Below are 18,954 nucleotides of genomic sequence, written 5' to 3'. Positions count from 1 at the left end.
AATTTGTCTGAACTCAGCCTTATGAAAGATGTTACGTTAATTTTCAGGACTGTTCTACATTAGTATCAAACCTTATATAGTGCAGAGAACAAATAATCTGCTTTTCACGTGAAACATTTTTCAAGAGCCGTCGTTGAGGCACCTCACTACTGCCATTAGCGAATGTCAAATCTGTCTCACAACTAACTCATCTGCACTGCAGAGTTTGCTTCCTAATAAGTGGGATGTGTGGCCATGTCACGTTTAACTTTTCTCAGTTAAATTCGGCTAAAGAGAGTCTCGGGTTAGGAATTATGTGTCACTGAAAACAATGTGTGGGAAGGATTCATTGAATTTCACTGGGGCTGTAAACTTGGTTATGAGTTTATTATTAATAATAAAAGAGGGGTTAAGCGCTTCTTGGGGGAGAGTGCTCTCAACACAAGACTGCCCCTCACATGGTGACACCGTTTCTCCAAGCCAACTTTCCAGAGGAAGTGGCACTCAAGTTGCATCTCACACTGCACTGAAGTTATGAATGAGCCCACCCACCCCCCCCCACCTCCGAGCATATCTGTCTTCATCCTCATCATCATGATCATTATTAGTCACATTTAGCTTCTTTGTTTTTAGTTTTGAGTAGGCATTTCTAATTGGGAGGTGCAGCCAATTTTCATGTTAAGGGTCTTCGATATCCAGGAAGTCGTTCTTGGGAGGGGCCGTGCCACGGTACCAGGCGCAGGAGCCATCGCTTCTTTTGATGCACGCGTAGTGGGAGGCTTGACTGCCACTCATGCTCTTCTCCAGCACCCAATCTGTCCACAGACACTCCTCTGGGGAGCCAATGGTGCAGGGCATAGATGTACAGCGGGTGATCTGCACAAGACGCAGGGTACAAAGACACGAAGACAAAGCGATTAGAAATATGGGTACACCAGCAGTAGGTCAGTGAATTCTGTTTGTTGGAGATGGTCGGAAAGTTGTGCTCCACTCCTCCACCTGCACGTCTCCCCTCCGCCACCCACGCTACACCACACCCTTTCGACCCCCAGCAATGCCATATGATCACCTTGACAACACCTAAACCACTGCTTTCACACCCACAGCCCCTCCTAGGTTGTACCTTGCAGTCACAGCCCATCTCATAGCGCTGAGTCAAGCTCTTCTTCTGAGTAGCAGTCAGGGAATCCCAAGGTACGATGAAGTCACAAAGGGTCACATGCATGGCTCCGTCACCCTCTGCCTTGCCTAGTGGGCGAGTTTCCGGTTGGGACATGAAAATGATTGGGTTGGTTTGCATGAACAAAATCTCAGTTTCAACTTGAAGCACTGATTCCTGCTTTTTAAGCCCACAGTCTGTGTTAAATAGTGTTATATTCATGTTCTAAGTGCAGTGATCAGCCCATGATGAAGAGCTGCACATCACCGAGCAAAAGTCCCACCTGCGCAGTCGGATTCATACCTGCAATCAGGTACTCCTTCTTGCCATTGTACTCCAGAGTGACCCCACACACCGAGGAGGACGGCGCAGTGAAAACAGACTCAATGTCCCTGTCCGGTCCTTTGAACATCTTCCAAACAACAGGATAAAGCAAATTATTAGAAGGAGAACTGTTTAGACTTACAGTCAATCATCCTCAAATCTGTCTTCTTGTGGAGTGTTTCTAGAGCACAGTCTATGAACACTAGTGTCACCCTTGCCAAAAAAGATCCAGAAAGAACAGGTCCATACACAGAGTATGCCCATCAGCTGGTGGCATCAGGGACAAATTGCAGGTGACAGCTGTACAGGGCGCATTTGGACACAAGGCAGAGCAACAGCTGCACTGTAGTTCAGACAAGTTATACTGGTTCATCTTACCTTGACCTGTTTGATCTCATACTGAGTCCTCTTGATAGGATTGCCATAGATGTCATTTCCGGAATCTACCTCTCTCCCTCCGACTACTTTTGCCCTGATTACTTGTGAAGAAACCAGAAAAAAAAAAAAAAAAAAGAAAAAAATCAGGTCAAATTGCTGTCAAATGTAGATTGGAACAAAACATTCCACAACAATGAAGATCAACAACAATAAAGAAGAGATACTTTCCATCCCTCGGTGGTGAGCGTTTCAGCCACATTACCCAGCCTTTGGCTAAACACATCTCACGATGTCCCGTTGGAATTTCAAAAGCGTTAAAGAGCTATAAGTGTAAAATCTTCATAATTTACACCTAAATTTACGGTAATTCACTGATCACCTTCCCTTGCAACGGTAAATGTAACAATCTCAATTATTCAACCCAGGGTTTATGGTGCATAAATTTCTATTCTTTGCCGATGTCTCAGACACACAGACAGCCAATGAATAGACAGCTGGACATGCTGGAACATAACAACATGCTCTCTGGCCAGTAGCTGACGCATATCCACATTCAGCGATGGAGCAGGGAATGTTAATATAACGCTGCAGTCTCGCCACACCCTCCTCATTCCAGCTCTTAGCGCATACGGAATCTGTATATATCAGAGCTTTAATTCTAACCATCTGGTCCTGGATCAGCAGAATACACAGATGCCAGGAGCTCAGGTCCGCTGGCGTTTCATTAACTGTGCTCCGACACAGAGAACAGAGAGAGTCTGCACCAGCCATCCAAGCCCAGGAGGAAACCAGTCAGCAGACTCCCCATCTGTGTCTCTCGCCTATCGGATCAGCTGACGCACTGGTGGGGCCAAGCAGCTTGGATGGAGTCGCTGACATACAGCAACCTCCTGCTCAGCAGCCCCCACTCCCCCAACTCTCCCAGTTACCAACACCCACTTTTTCCGCCCGTGGTAGAAACCCTGACTCAGGAGAGAGGAGGAGGGTCGGCTGACGAAGAAAGACAGGAAAGCCGATGGGGAAAACAACCCCCGCTGGACAGTGCCTTCAATTCCAATTGGGCATCAAAGGCCAGAGCGGTCAGTCGAGATGCTTGAATTCAACTATGTGTCCTTTGGGGGCTACTTGATGTCCACAAGGAAGCCAAACGCTCAGCCGGAGAAAAGTGGACCCCGCTGACACGACCTGGTTACTGTGCACATCAAAATTCTATGTTACCTAGCACCCTTTCTGCATCGTACTTGTGTCACCATTCCACTGTTGCCGGGGCATTTGTATGCCTGTTTCCAAGGCACCTACAGTATACCTAGCTGCTGGGAACGAGGAAGAGGTGCGGTGCTGCCAACCATACCAGCACTCAAGCCCACCGTGCAGGCACCGCCTAAAGAGCGGGCAGAAGAAGGTCCCGTTCCCAGGTTCCCGATCCCAGCATCGCAGGCAACAGCAGCGTTACTGGAGGACAAGACTTCTTGTTTTCTCACACTCATGGCAAAACAGAGGCCTGTGGCGTGCTAATAACTTCCAACCAACATATAAGGTGGAGGAGGAAACGGAGAGAGGGGAAACCAAGGATCCACATGGCTGAGGTGCTGAGATCAGGAGTACCACTTCCTGAGTCAGCAGAATGGTCTCCTCTAAATAAGACACAGACCTTCCAACCCCCCTTTTCTTCTTTAAGTAGGTCATGTGAAATGTTCCACTATCCCTTCTGTCTCTCGACCGCTTTCTTATTCACGCGCACTCACACAAACAAGCATGCGTGAAAATAGGACAAGTAAACACAGATGAGGTAAAGGCATTTATGGAAGCACATGATCAGCTCCCTGCGCCACTGATGACTAATACAGAAACCAAAAACCAATTTAATGCAAAGATTAACAGAGACGTTTGCAATGCGCAGCCTACGGGAGTTCTCCCGTCACTCCGAGGCAGAGATGCGATCACAAAGTCCCCACCGATGACACGTCGGACAGCGTGTCATATCTTCAAGCGTAGGAGCAGAGAAAGGTCAACCCCGCAAGCTGGATAAATCTCCTTTTCACGGGCTAAGCCACTCCAATGTTGCCACTTGGAGAAGTTAAGCTCAAGAGTTCCAACACTAAGTAGCTTGAATCGAGCCTTGGATTTAAATGCATACTTTTGCTCCCCCAATCCCCCAAGGTTAACGGTGTAACCTCCCACCATGCCCATGCCCACCGCTGACTCTTAATGAGCCCATTCATACTGGATCAGAGGCTTCAATCATGGTTTCCGGCGACCGATTCACAGAAAAATGGTTGGTTTTCATCCTAGGAAGCTACCGCCCTCGCTGTTTATTTATGCCATGAAATGCAAGCTTTCCGATGAAAAGGTGCAGTTAAAGGAAAAATCAAACTGGTAGCAAATGAATCAAGAAAAGCAGGACATAACGTGTGTCTAAGTCACAAGATGTACAAAACTTGAGTCCTGATTTTATAACTTGACGTAAAGGACACTTGTCTCAATACACACACGCACAAAAAAAAAAAAAAAAAAAAAAAAAAAAAAAAAAAAAAAACATATTTGCACAAACATCTCATTCGCCTCGTCTTCTGTAGCCATTTTCCAGAACTTTCCCGTAATCATGATTTCTCTGATACGTGGGCTTTGAAAGTCTGGAGGCAGTGTGGCTGCAGAGGCCAGAGGTCACTGATCCTTCCCTTGAGCGATAAACCACCGGAAAAATATTCTCCCCGTGAGTCACAATATAAAAAAATATACATGCGGTTCTGTGGGGAGGAGTGCAAATTCTCATCATGGTTTTCCTTAACCCCAACGTCCAACCTCTGAGCCGCTGTAGTAGGATGAGTGGACAGTCGACGCTAGGGACCAGCACAAGAAGGAACCTTAAAACAAACAATGACAAGGGTTCACGTGATCACCTAAGGCTGCACCATCTCGCAGCTGGCCGACCTCATCGTTCAGAGGGAGCTGGAGGTAGCCAGTGAAGACTGTTCCTTCATCTCTTCACAGCTGCACACTGAACTGGCTCTAGCTGGTTTGATTGTCTGGAAGATGAACCAGAGTCAGACCAAAGGTTTTCCAAAGAGGTTTTAAACTTGAAAAATTAAGCAGGTTGCAGGGGGGAGGAGAGCATTTAACAAAAAAAAATAAATAAATAAAAAATCTTGCGAGAACAGCCGTCTCCAGCTTAAACATGTCTGTCAAATCCACTTAAACTACTAACTTCTAACGACAACGTTGTCAAGAAGATTCTACAGGCATGAGCTGAGCAGTAATGCCTGTACATGTTTACTGCCTTGACTCGTATATCTGCAGCTCCTGTACGTTATACAGAACAAAGTAATAACCTCGGTACTCTACACACTTTGCTCTGCCCAGAAAAAACCAGTTTCCTCCACCCACCACTATTACACACTAGACTGAAAAAACCCGATGCTGCCCCATCGCTCCACCCAGGCGCCATCTCCATCATGCCCACATGGACTTCCGAGGTCTATTCCCAGGTCTCAACTTACTGCATAGCACGGGACCTTGTCTTGGCATTTCGAACAGACTGATAAGGACAGGATTTAAACAAACAAATGGATAAAATTGGGGACGGAAGTTCTTCTGCATGTTATCTTGTACATCCCACCCAACAAGAGGCTCCAGGGACAGCAGCTGAGCGCCACAAAACGCGTCCGACGCACTTCTTCGGGTTCTTGCTCCAAGGTCTGTCGCACGCTCCCTTGCCGCAGCTTGAGGCGCCAGAACACGCAAATGAGGCGGAGGTGGAGCCAACACGCGACACGCTCGGGGTAGGTCCGTTTGAGCCAGCTGGACGTGAATTATACGGTTGCCTCGCACCATGCGTCACCGCTGACAAGCACTTCTTTGCAGAGATCGTGTGCGGAGCAGGGTGAGCGGGGTAAGCTGTGCAGGAGCTCCTTCCAGTTTTGTCGTAAAGCACACACACGCACATGCACGTGCACGCAAGTTCACACGGTACCACCGCTCCGTCTGCTGTCCCCCTACCTCCGATGACCGTATAATGAAACGCAAAAGACGTACCACACACACACACCGGCTGCCTTCACGTCCAAAACCGGGTGCTCAGCCCAAATGATGGAGGATTCAATGCCAGTCTTCACGCAAGTCTGCTTCGCCTATCTCCCCTCCTCATGCTGTTCCAGAAAAATCCTCCCCAGAGTCTTCTCCATTCCTCCATGTTGCCTTTGAAAGAGCCTTCTGAGGCCAATAGCTCAAGTGGCAGCAGATGAAAGCCTATTCTGCAGATACTAAAGGATACTCACAGCCCTAGCAGACAGCTGGCACCAAAAACAAAGTGCCCTTCCTCCAAACCCCACCCAGTAAGTACTATCACATCTCAACAATAAGACTTGAAAACACAAATCAGTGCCCCAGGAATGCAGTCAGACAGGAGAGTGGTTATAGTACAGCTTTCCAATATAAAGGTCGCATCTCTGATTCACACCTACTGCTGTGGAGCCCTCGAGCAAGGTACTTACCCTAAATCGCTCCAGTAAAAATTACACAGCTGTATAAACGGGTCAACTGGTGTAAACAGCTTAATGTCGTAAGTTGCTCTGGAGAAAAGAGCCAGCTACATGAATAAATGTAATTTCCGGACGCCTAATTTATCTCGCGACTTCCTCAGAACGGGCAGCGTACAGGATGTCCCCAGAACCCCGTTTCAATCGCTGCACTCCCACGTACGGGCGGCTACACGTTTGGTTTCTTTCAGCGCCTAATCCGTTTACACGGCTCACCAGGTCTATCTCCGAGTGGCAGCCCGCAGCGTTCTGCGGCCCTTGAAACAAAAGGCACAGTTCTCACAGTCTTCATCTGATCCCGAAGACCACACGCGCGCCAAGTCACTTCCTCCTGGAAGGGCCACACAGATCGTGAACTGACCATGGAATACTCCACCCCGGACACCGGTGCTTCACATGTACCGCAGAAGGGACTCCAACACAGGCCGCTGTAGAGTACATTCAGGGGTTGGTGTCGCTGCTCCGTTCAGCCCTCAAAGCAACACGGCACAGTAGACCTCAGTTTCATCTACGCTGCGAAATGAACGAGTGAATTAATGACGAATCAACCGCTTGAGGCATTTTAGGTCAACGAGCCCTTTAGAGAATGTTATAACTTCATTCCAAGACAATTACACTCCTCTGCCAGACTTTGGCAGTATGGAATGGAACCGTACAGACACCGGTTGTTGCAAAAAAACATTATATCCGGTGATTATCATTTCATTCTTCCGATGACAAAAAGCACAAGTTTTAACAAAAAAAAAAAAAAAAAAGTGATACAGCACAGTGTTTCCCAGATCAAATTTAAACAGCGTATTTTTTTTTTCAAAGCTACAGTGGCAACAAATGTATAGCAATGGAACATGTAGTCTATGAAAATAAGGGGCCTGTTGTATGTAATACAAGCCTAAACTGAGCAAAAGAAAAAGCGGAACAGTATTTTTATTTATGGAAGAAGGAAAAAAAAAAAAAAAAAAACCCGGTGACTGCTGGCAAGCACAGGGGAATGTGTGTGTATGTGTGTTTTTTTTTTAAACCATAAACCACCAGTGTGTGAGCAGTGAAAAAAATAAGTATTTTTCCCTAACCCTGACAGCAATTTTTGTGACACAGCAGCTATTCCTTGACCTGCTCTTAAACTCTCTCCTAAACACCCTCATGCCACCCCCAAGCTGAGCTGGAGACACAGGACACTAGCTGAGGAGTGGCAAGGTGGCGCCTGTGGCACCATGACTCCAGGGATGATGTCATCAGTATGGCAGCCACTGTGCAACCTTTCATTAAAAGTTGCTCTTACCCTACGCAGTCTCTCACTCTCCTTTCGGCACTGCTGGGAAGTCACTGGCCGCCCCCCCCCTCAGTGACACCCAGCAGAGGAAAGCCCAGTGGAATGGCGGGGGTGGTGGAACAGGGGGCTACAGTTGACCAGGCATCCAGACTGAGCACACTATTGTCTCCTTCTAGGGAAAGTTATTGCGATGTGTACATAATCACCCCTTGTGCAACTTAAGATTTCTTGTATTTGTTACATCCCACACTTCCTGTGACACATCACTACAGCCTGTTTTACTTTCCCTGACGTCCAGCACCAGATGGCGGAGCCATCCGAGTACTGCTCATGTGACAGATCATCACGACCCCAGAAGCCCGGATTGTTTGAGTTTGACGAAAGCCTCAAGTTCAGCTTCACTGGTCCCTGTCGATCAGGGCTCATCCTTTACCTGCGACAGGTTTTAACCGCCGTTGTTGACAGGCCTTTGCCTCCACTTGGAACTTTCACTGCTTTTGTGCTATATTTTCTGAAAAAAGTTTCTGAGAGAACAACAAACAACACAACAAAGCCCATAGCAGCTTTCAAGGTGCTGAAGACACTCTGCAGTCTGATCTCTAACAATCTTTTAAATTAAATCTTAATGACTAATAGTTTTCTTAGCTTGTTTTCATGGCTGAAATGACTTCAACTGGTTTAGAGCTGCTACATCGGGTTCTCTCCTGGTACACAAACCAAAAATCTTCAGGTTAATGGACTGCATCCTAAAGCACCACACTACTTGCTCTCTAAAGGGCAAAAATTTCGCAAAATTAAAAAAAAAACCAAGGTTGATATTCATCTAATAATTAGTGAACCTCCTGAGCTACATATCTTCTGCTTTATCTCTTAACAAAAAGGGGCCACTTCTGCTGCATTCCCATCGCTGCTTTTCTGCCCAACATCCTTCTACAAGTGCTGACAGCAGGAGAGGCTCAGCTACGCAAGCATCCACTGCACCTCCCACTTGCTCTCTTTTAGCCTAAAATTCTCCGGAAATGTGGAGAACGCCCTGGAATGCCACAGTTTTGATGTTTTTTGAAGGCTGGAGACCCTAGGATGTGAATGCAGAGAGAGCGAATCACAGTCAATCAGGGGTGGGGCATTGTGGGGGGGACGGGACTCAAGCAAGCTCTGACTGAGCAGCTGGCATGTCTGGGACCATGCGTCAGTCACGAAGGCAACTGTCTGTGTCATGTACAATTGGGCGGAAGGGCACAGCAAAGTGGTTAACAGCAGCTTACAGTTACACTTATTTGTTTAGCAGATACTTTTCTCTGTGTACAGTGTTCAACAACCACTACATTGTATTTACCTTTGTCCACGGTGACTTACCAAACCAGACATGCTGCAGCAAACTCCCTATCTATACACTGGGGCACTGTAACACACGTTCACTCACAAACATGGATGAGGCTGGGAAACATGGGCATGCCAAAAGAATATTGCCCTGCGTCGCAAATTAAATAAATCAACTACTACTGGAAGGGGGCGCGGTGGTGCAGTGGGTTGGACCGGGTCCTGCTCTCCGGTGGGTCTGGGGTTCAAGTCCCATTTGGGGTGCCTTGCGACGGACTGGCGTCCCGTCCTGGGTGTGTCCCCTCCCCCTCCAGCCTTATGCCCTGTGTTGCCGGGTTAGGCTCCAGCTCCCCGCAACCCCGTATGGGACAGGCAGTTCAGATGGTGTGTGTGTGTGTGTGTGTGTGTGTGTGTGTGTGTGTGTGTGTGAACTACTACTGGAACTTTGTGGGCCCTTAGAATTATCACTAGTGACAGCCCTGCGCCCAACTGACCTGAAACACACGACTTCAGACACTTATTCCTTTAGTTGGCGCTTTTCTCCAAAGCGACTTACAGTGTTAAAATACTGAAAATTATTTGCCCATTTATACAGTTGGACCCTTTTACCAGAGAAATCTGGGCTAAGTATCTTGCTCAAAGGCACTAGAGCTGGAGGTGAGAATCGAACCTGAGCCCTTTGGGTCCAAAGGCAGTAGCGCTAACCACTAGCTGTCCATATGGATGTAACGGATTGTATGATGAAACCCATGCGAACACGGAGAACATGCAAACACCACAGATGGAGCTGGATTTGATCCCGGGTTCAAGCCCATCGTGGCACCATGCCACCTAATTCATGCTATTAATTTCAAGTTTCCTCGCTGTCCTTACTGTACGGCACCATTTCAGCAAAGCTGTTCAAGTACATCCTATAAATGAGTCGCACTCCTTCGATCTGGCCAAAGGGGTTCGACCTCTTTTTTAAAAAAAATAAATAAATAAATAAATAAAAAGGGCTCCACGCCACTAAGGTACAGGAACAGCTGGCGCGCGCACCCGAATGCAAGTGACGTCACCGCGCTGACAGCACGTGAACGGTGATGACGGGATGAGTGTTTCTGAACTCAGAGCTGAGAAGTTTCTAGACGGAGTCTCCAGAGCAGAGGACTTGCAGTTGCAGGAGCTCATATACAGAATGTCTCCCCAACGCCTCACCTAGTTCTCAAATCCTCGTCTCTCTGTCCCCTCACGAAATGTAAACTTAGGAAATCATAAAACACGTACAGTAAATTATAGTGCACAAGTGAAGTGTTCGCGGTCACTTCAGTTAAAGGCGAGTCGTGATTCGCTCGCTGAAAGTTGCGGAAAAAGGTGACGGGCTGCTGGTAAGAGCGCAATTCATAACACAGTTTATATATATTTATATAATATATTAAAAAATAGTTGTTATTAACAGTTCTCCATTTCACCCTCCGTGAACGGTGCGAGAGCGCGACCGCCTCCCCGCTCGTTCTTCCACCCGTTTGCACACGACTCGAACAGAAGAAGCGCGGTGCCTAAACCGCGGCGCAGCCTGCGCGCGAGCGCTCCCGCGACATCCAGCGAGCGCTGCACTGACTGAAACACACCTCCGTCATCCCCGTCAGAGCACAGCACAGCAGCCACCACAACATCGCAAGAAATCGTGTCGCCGTATTTACGTCACTGTCACCATTTTTTGGGAAGAAATATGCAATCCATCCAAATAGAATAATTCATTCTAAAAAAAGTAGAAATCATTTTCAGTGTTTACATGATGATGTACGTAACGTTTACAGCTGGCAGCAGTGAGGGAGGGGGGGGGCAAGGGGGCAGGGCGGCGCGCCTTACCGATGTCCGCGTTGCAGAACGCCTGTTGCGGGTGCACGGGCGAGCAGCTGCACGCCTCTGTCATCCTGTCCACGCGCCACAGCAGCAGCAGCACGGCGGCGGCCAACACGCCACTAACCATCGTGCTCATGGCTCCGCGCCTCGCTCTCTCTGACTTTCTATTCGGGAAAAGAAACACCAACAACGCGAGAGGTGTAAGTCGCGGCGAACGAACGGCCCCGCTCCCGACCGCTGGCGGATCAGTGTACCTGCTCGGAAGTGATGCAGAGGAAAATCCAGCAGCGGGATTGCTTGCAAGCGCCCAGGTCCGCCGTCTCCCACGACCTTCTATGGTCCTCTTCTTTTCGCTGAGATCATTTTGTATGCTTGACTCCGCCCCCCTCCGGAAAGGCACTGGCGCTCCGCTCGTGCGTTCTGACGCAGCGCTGGCCGCCAGACGTGCTTGTTACCATGGCAGCGCGGGCCTGCTGCTCTCTGCAGCGAGGGGCATTTAAAATAAAACATAAGTTTATACTGCGGCGTTTCGAAACCGCTTTCATTTTAGATCAGCAGACAGTGACTCTCAGCGTTTCCTCACCAACAATTCTTGAAGGATGGAGACGCGGAAAAGCTGCAGATGTCAAAACTGGCAGGCAGCCCACACAATTTTGCAGAGGTGGAGACACAAGTCAAGTGTGCTTTGCGTGATACATCTAGTAATATTCGTTTAGCTGACCCTTTTCTCTAAAGTGACTTACAATGTTCAGCTACTTATGATAATTTACCCAGTTGGGTAATTTTAGTAGAGCACTGCCATTAGGATTTGAAGCAGTGACCTTTGGATCTAAAAGCAGCAGCTCTAACCACAATGCTGTGCTAAGCTGGCACGGAAGTGTTTAAAACACAAGGAAGGAAGAGGGTGCAGTCACACAGAGTAAATGGAAGTACTGAACTTTCTCTTCAGGGTAATACCCTTTGATCTTAGCCAAGAAGCTTCATCTCCACATTTCTTCAGTAGGGTTGTTGGGTTAATACCTCCTGCAGGGCTGGTACCAGCATCCCGTCAATGATGCATTCATTGCATTGTCATTAACGGTTGACAACGTCCCGATGTGTACGACCAAACCACACAGGTCCTCCCAATGTGGAAATTAATATGTCAATGAATGAATAAAATTTTTTTTTAGAGCACAGTTGCTACCACCGGCTCCTTCGGGAAGCCCTAGACCAACAAAATGCCATAGTATGCCCAAGAGCAAAAGCCGTATGTGACACTTCCCCAATTTATAAAAATACATTGAATTGAATTTGTTTCAGAGAACGTTTTTTTGAAATCACGCTCAAGTGCGGAGTTTCTTCCGAGACAGGATTGCGATCAGGAATAATTGCAAGACTTGGCACCGGTAAAAAAAAAATACAAAACAAACAGTGGCAGGTGGCAGGCTCTTGGAACTTCAGCACTGGGGTCTCAGGATGAGTTCTTTAATGACCGACCAGCCTATTCTCTCTGTGAAAAGAGGGTTTCAGTATGCAATCAGGAGGCACAGTAACACACTCAGGTCTGCAGAAGGCATGGTAACTGGACACAGGTAATTTCCAGAGGTGTGATCCCTCCACCTTCTGCTGTTCCGTGCTACAAAGGAATTAAGGGAAACGTACTGATGACATATCCACCAACAGACACAGACGGCACCAAGGCCAATAAATGCATGACACCATCTGTTAAATAGTACCAGTTAAGTCTATTGTCATTTTGCCCAGGAAACAGCAACTGTAACTGGACAGCAGAATGTATCATACTCCATTTAAAATCCCTTGCCACCCCACCCTTCATAAACCAGTTGGTGTCACTGTGGTGAGAGTCAGTTCCCAGAGAAGGGCTGTGGTGTTGACCCACCCACAGACGGATATTTTTGCGAAAGTGCGCTATGTTCCTTGTTATGAGATGTAAAAAATGAGAAGAGCCTGTAAGCAGTCTTTCAGAAAGCTCTCCACTTTCTACATGCCATTGTCTCTCCACTGACATCATGCTTGGCTTAAGTTCTGCTGTGTTCTCCAGTCCTTTTTTTTTTCTGCAATTTTCCATTGGATTTAGACTTGTGGTTACGTATGACCTCAGCAGCCTTTCACAAATATTGTTGGGGGAAGTTTTCCTTTACCGTGGATGTCAAGTTCATAAAAAATTCTGAATCCTCGGCGACAGCTTTATCAACCATTCAATGAGAACAGTAGTGTTAATGTACATTTATAAGGTCAATATGCAAGTAACAGAGTGCAGCGCAGTACCTTTTTGAGAAAAGCCAGATCTTTCTCAAAAGTAATTGAGTTAAACAGTTATAAAAGTGTAAATTAATACTAACACATAACAGGAAGAAAGCCACTTGAAAAACACTGGAACATCAATTCCAGCAGTTCCAAAGGTGGTATTCTAATAAACTTTTGAGTTTTAACAATCTAATCTATAAAATTAAATCTCTGGCAATAAAGTTGAATAGTCCTAGTTCTAATTTGTGCTATACCTTCCAACTTGCAAACTCTGGCTTTAGGTGTCTGGGAATTTTTGTCACCACTGATCACAGTCACCTGCTAGATATCTGCTGTTCAACACAAGTTCAAAAGGTCAATGGATGCTAAATGAGCTTCTTTTTCCTGTTTCATTATTTGGGAAAATTAACATTCTTGGAATCAATATTTTACCCCTCCTGCATTCTCTTGCAAAATTTCCATTGTTACTTGTCTGATGAATTTAGAAGTTAACTGTCATAACTTCAAGATTCATTTGAAAGCAGTAAAAGGCCCAGAATAAAACTTTCCAAGTTTTCCCAACCAATGGGTGGGGCTTCTTTACTGAATGTGATATTTTATTGTTTGGCTGCAGGAATTAAACAAATGAGTAGCTGGTTCCAGGTTAAGTAGAATCTTGGGCTGGCATGGAGTCAGTTTCACATCAGCCAAGGCGGTTAAGATCCATATTTTATTAAAAATTCAGAATTTTTTATTCAGAATTGTATTCCAGTAAAATTGCCCACCTGTGTAAAAAGGTGTAAGGTAATTTGGAGAAAAGCAACAGCTAAATAAAGAAATGTGTTAATTCACAAAAATCTAGTTTATTTTTGATGAAGTTATACAATGTAGGGTAATTACTCAAATATTAGGCAAGAGAATGTTTTACAGTATTGCTATGGTCCCACCAGAATAGCCCTCTATAAATATGTGGTTGACCCATGGGTCTGATAATTCAAATGAATGTTTGGACACCCTTTTGGAACTTCTCAGTGCTACATAATCACCCCTGTGAAATACTGTAACCTTTTGCCCTTTTAGTACGTTACATATGTATATTTTTGCAGTCTCGTTGAGTCATAGCTGTTCTGTTCTGTTGCTAAATGATAAAAAGCAGATATTAGTAAATCAACCCAAAGTATGAAACAGTTATTTGTATTTATGCAATAATTCACCTCCTTCCTATGCTTATTACTCTCCTTTCACTGTGGTTTTTTAAGGGGAGATTGTGGATGACCAGTCATACAGGAGTGGTCCTGTCTGAATGGGCTTATGTTAGATTTAATACGCACGTGGGTGAGCTCACTTAAACACATGAAAGGAAATGAGACATCCCAAGTAAGAGGTTTTGGTCTGCTGGCTCTTTTAGTCGTCCTGTCCCACATCACACCACAGCCACTATGTTGTGACTGCAGGCATGTGGACCAGGAGTCATCCCAGGAATCCCAACAGGCCTGAGCTGGAAGCTCTCATCTCACCTTCCACAAATGTGCGTAGGATCTGCGAGCGGGAAATGTGTCGCACAGCAAAGGAAATCCTTCTCATGAGTTTGTCAGCAGCTCCTGAGGGCACCACGGGTTACACAATCTACGTCTGTTTGTCCTTTGTGTCGCAATAAAATTTTACCTTTCTCTTAAAACGGAATTTGTTTTCAGAAAGAAACATTAAACTGTTGTCTCCTTTCAGGCAGTTGTGCTCTTAAAATAAATGTTCTTGTAAAGTAAATGTGGAATTTCAAGTGGCACGTACATCTCATAGAAAATACAATGTGTTTATTACATTAGCAGAAAGAGACACTTAGATGCAGACGTGTGACTCTTAAGTACAGTTAGTTTGTTTCTTTCCACCATATGAACCAATGTCCATCACACGAGTAGCTGCATAAAACTTTATCAGAATATCCACAATTCCTGATCTCCTTCCTACACACACACACACCAATTGTCTGAACTGCTTGTCCCATACAGGGTCACGGGGAGCCAGAGCCTAAGCCAGCAGCACAGGGCGTAAGGCTGGAGGGGAAGGGGACACACCCAGGACAGGATGCCAGTCCATCGCAAGGCACCCCAAGCAGGACTCGAACCCCAGACCCACCAGAGAGCAGGACCCGGTCCAACCCACTGCGCCACCATGCCCCCTTATTGCTTTCCTTGTAATAATTAATTTTTTTTTTTGAGATACATATAAACATTTACATTACATTACAGGAGTAGCTGCGTAAAGGTTTATGCGGGTATCATCTTAAAGTTATAGTGCATGAACATTTATAGCTTACATGAACTTAAGAGATCATGGGTGAAGTGAGTCTGGAAGAGGTGAGTTTTAAGACCTTTTTTAAATCTGGACAGAAATTCAGCAGTTCCGAGTGAGAGGCGGTGGTCGTTCCACCACATCTAAGCCAAAACCGAAAACCTCCGTGCTTTAACTTTCGTGTGTGGGAACACCAAGCAGGCAGATGTGGCAGAGCATAGTGGTCTGGTTGGGATGTAGCAGATGATCAAGTCTTTTAGATATCTGGGAGCAGTTCTACTGCTGCATTTGTAGGCCATAAGGCCCATTTTTATTTACTTACAAGCTTCTGTTTACACACAAAGGAAGGGCATCTACCCCCACCTTCTCCGTTGGCTCTGTCCTGGGCAAGCAAATGTCTACTACTCAATGCTGTACAGGTCTATACTGCTCTGTTGTAGGAACACATGGACATGTGGGAAATTTTGTCTTTGGTTACGTGTCTCCGCACCTTCGTACTTGTATTCCTCTGTGTGTCTGTACCTGAATGCACTGAGAGACAGGAACAGTGTAGAGTACAGAAGTTACAAAAGTCCTGCTAAAGATTTCTTTTTGTATAGCTTAATCAGTATTATGCTTATGCAAAGAAAACTTCTACAGTTAAAATACAGAAAGTAGAAAAATTTGTGTCAGAATTCACGCCAGAGAGCAAAGCGACCTGAGGACATGGTTGTAGCCTAGGGTTGCTGGGTTCAGGCCGATCTTCTGGAAGTTTCTGTTCGAGATGCTTTGAGTCAAGGCTTCACAGCTTCATGAGGTATGTGGCTAAGAGCCATAGGCGGTCGAGGGAAGGACACAGTCACACGGGAGGAAGCCATTCACATCCCGCTATGTTTTTCCCACACATTTTGAGATGCTGAGAAGCAGCGTGTGATCACAGCTCGTCATCTAATCAGCTGTTTTCTGAGGGCTTGTACACACAAGTCTACATGCTCGCCTGTGTCACTCTCACGTCAAGTAGAATGACAAGTTGACTTCTGAGAAGCCCTTGTCGATCCATGTCCTTCTTCCCGTGACTAGAGTGCTGATCACCATGGGGGGACTTCTTACTGCTTGAGTCCTGCCTGGACCTGCCCAGGTTTGTCTGTGGGCTTTATTGCGTCTGAACGCAAGGACAGTATCTTCACTGGTCATCTGTGATGTGATGTTAATCAACAAATATAGTTCACAGTGGAACGCCCACACCTCCGAGCCGACACGGAACACCTGGGACGCAACGCAGACTGCAGCATAAAAGGCTGCGTCAGACCAACAGCTGATGCGGAACCTTGTTCAGCCTCCTCGTTTGAGACCTTCTAGCCATTTCCTGTTCCCGAACGCCTTCCCCGATCCCGTCCCTTGTACCCACTATCCTGTGCCTCTTTATGATCATCGACCTCTTGCCTGTATACCGACCTCGCATTTTGGATTCTCCCTGTTACGACGTTCGCACCTCGAATACCATTCGCCTGATCTCTGACCTCCTCTCTTGGATTTCCCCGAAGACACCACGTATACCGCTCTGCACTTGGGTCCGCCGCTTCCTTCCAGACCCAGCCATGACACACAGATACAGACAGACTCAGTACTTCATGTTTTAACATGATTTACCATGTTCCTTGAGTAGTACTGTTACCAGGCAGCACAATGCTTTAATAAGTTATTGAATTTACAGTGGGTCTGGCTGTGGTATGAATTGCCCTAGAGGAATTGGTCCAGTATACTATTCAGCTTTTGAAATGCTCAACATTGTACAATGGTTTGGGTAAGTGATGAAATAACACATTACCTTATTGCATTACACCTTGTTGGGAGTCTAAAATTATTCATATAACAATACAAGCTAAATTAATATGGTCTTAATTCTTTTCATGGTGTATTTTACACCATATATGTTTCTCCACTTCCCAGTTATTGAAACCAACCTAGTCTCCAGTGTCTATTTAATTGATCTAGCTTATATGTATTTATTTTGCAGATGCTTTTCTCCAAAGCAACTTCCAATGAACTCTATGTAATGTTATCAGCCACACACCTTGTTCACCAAGGTGACTTACACTGCTTACAATGGGTCACTCATCCATACAGCAGTGGAACACACTCTGTATGGGCAAACCTGAACAGCATGTTTTTGGACTGTGGGAGGAAACCCAAGCAGACATAGGGAGAACATCCAAACTCCACACAGACTGAGCAGGGATTGAACCCATGACCTCTTGCACAACACAGGCACTAGGAGACAGGAGCACTACTCACTGTGCCACCATGCCACACTGTAGAGTTCAATTTCATGTCCCATATAGCCTTTTTTTTGCATTTATATTATATATATATGTATATTTTTTACAGAAATCTTTTTTTAGCGTTGTGTACATTGTCTGCGTATATTAGAAATTGTATACGTTGTCATCAGACTCTGGCCTGCATACTGCACTGTCTTGCACTGTATGTTTTGTGTGGCATGGAAGTCCAAAAAGAAAGAGAATTTTGTTCTCCTGTATGTGTAACTCACATATAGGCAGAATGACAATAAAGCTGACTTTGGCTTTGAACACAATCTGTTTTTCTGTTGGAAAATGTTTTGGCTATAGGTTCACCTCACCAGAATAGGAATATATTAACTCTGTAAGTGTGGAAAAGTAGGTCAGATATCCTACTGAAATGCTGATAAATATTGTAACCTCTTGCACTTGTGCTGTTTTATTTATCCGTATGTATGTGGCATACTATTTCAGTCTCTGTGGTGTTGTGACCCGGTTCTGTTCTGTGGTTATTTAGATAAAAAAATTGCAAATTCATCCCCAAGACACACACACATTATCGGAACCGCCCATCCCATATGGGGTTGCAGGGAACCAGAGCCCACCCGGCAACACAGGGCATAAGGCCGGAGGGGGAGGGGACACACCCAGGACGGGACGCCAGTCTGTCACGAGGCACCCCAAGCGGGACTTGAACCCCAGACCCACTAGAGAGCAGGACCTGGTCCAACCCACTGCGCCACCACACCCCCCATCCCCAAGACAGTTCTTGCATTAATTTTAAGAAACATACAGTTGCATGAATATACTGTAATTGCACGAAATGACCATCCATCCATCCATATATAAATTCTTGGACAGTGCAGGGCAGGTGGAAGGGATGCCAGTCCATCACAGATGGGGAAATGTTAAAGATACAATAATTTAAAAAAACATTTAAAAGTTTTGCATTTCTGGAGACAATCTTACATACAGGCCACAATTTACCCCACCAAATGAAGTGAAACCCTATTAATATTAATTTCCCCTGCCAATGGTCACTTCTCTCCTAAGATAGAGGCATTATATCCTCCTCATACAAATTAATGAAAAGTATTTGTTTTTGACATCACAATTACATATAACACTAAGTGGAAATCTGTCATGACAATGTCATATTAAAAGCAACAGCACGACAGCATCTAAGAGAAAAACTAATTCCATTATGTCACAAAGGCAGAAGCTGGCCTTATTAAATTACTCCAAGGTAGGATATTAATGTAAAGTTTACTGTACGAACTCCAAAAACACTGGGCTAGCAGTTTCATATGACACTGATAGCATTTCTTTTTTGAGATCACAGTATAA

At 45.7% G+C, this 18,954-nt stretch overlaps 1 protein-coding gene across 1 annotated transcript; it reads right to left on the bottom strand.

Annotated features, from left to right (window-relative positions):
* Nucleotides 1-232: 232 nt before the first annotated feature.
* LOC108922557 (metalloproteinase inhibitor 2-like) lies at nucleotides 233-11,171 on the bottom strand. The gene is made up of 6 exons (XM_018732759.2): nucleotides 11,065-11,171; nucleotides 10,817-10,974; nucleotides 1,841-1,941; nucleotides 1,442-1,550; nucleotides 1,103-1,227; nucleotides 233-855 (listed from the first exon to the last, which is right to left on the bottom strand). The coding sequence occupies exons 2-6, from the start codon at nucleotides 10,944-10,946 to the stop codon at nucleotides 658-660; spliced, it is 663 nt and encodes a 220-aa protein (XP_018588275.1). The 5' UTR covers nucleotides 10,947-10,974; nucleotides 11,065-11,171; the 3' UTR covers nucleotides 233-657.
* Nucleotides 11,172-18,954: the final 7,783 nt, after the last annotated feature.

This window comes from Scleropages formosus, chromosome 3 (genome assembly GCF_900964775.1).
Source record: "Scleropages formosus chromosome 3, fSclFor1.1, whole genome shotgun sequence".
Lineage (NCBI taxonomy): Eukaryota > Metazoa > Chordata > Actinopteri > Osteoglossiformes > Osteoglossidae > Scleropages > Scleropages formosus.
The sequence above is the reverse complement of the archived record's forward strand: the minus strand, read 5'-3'. Positions and strand labels throughout refer to the sequence as shown.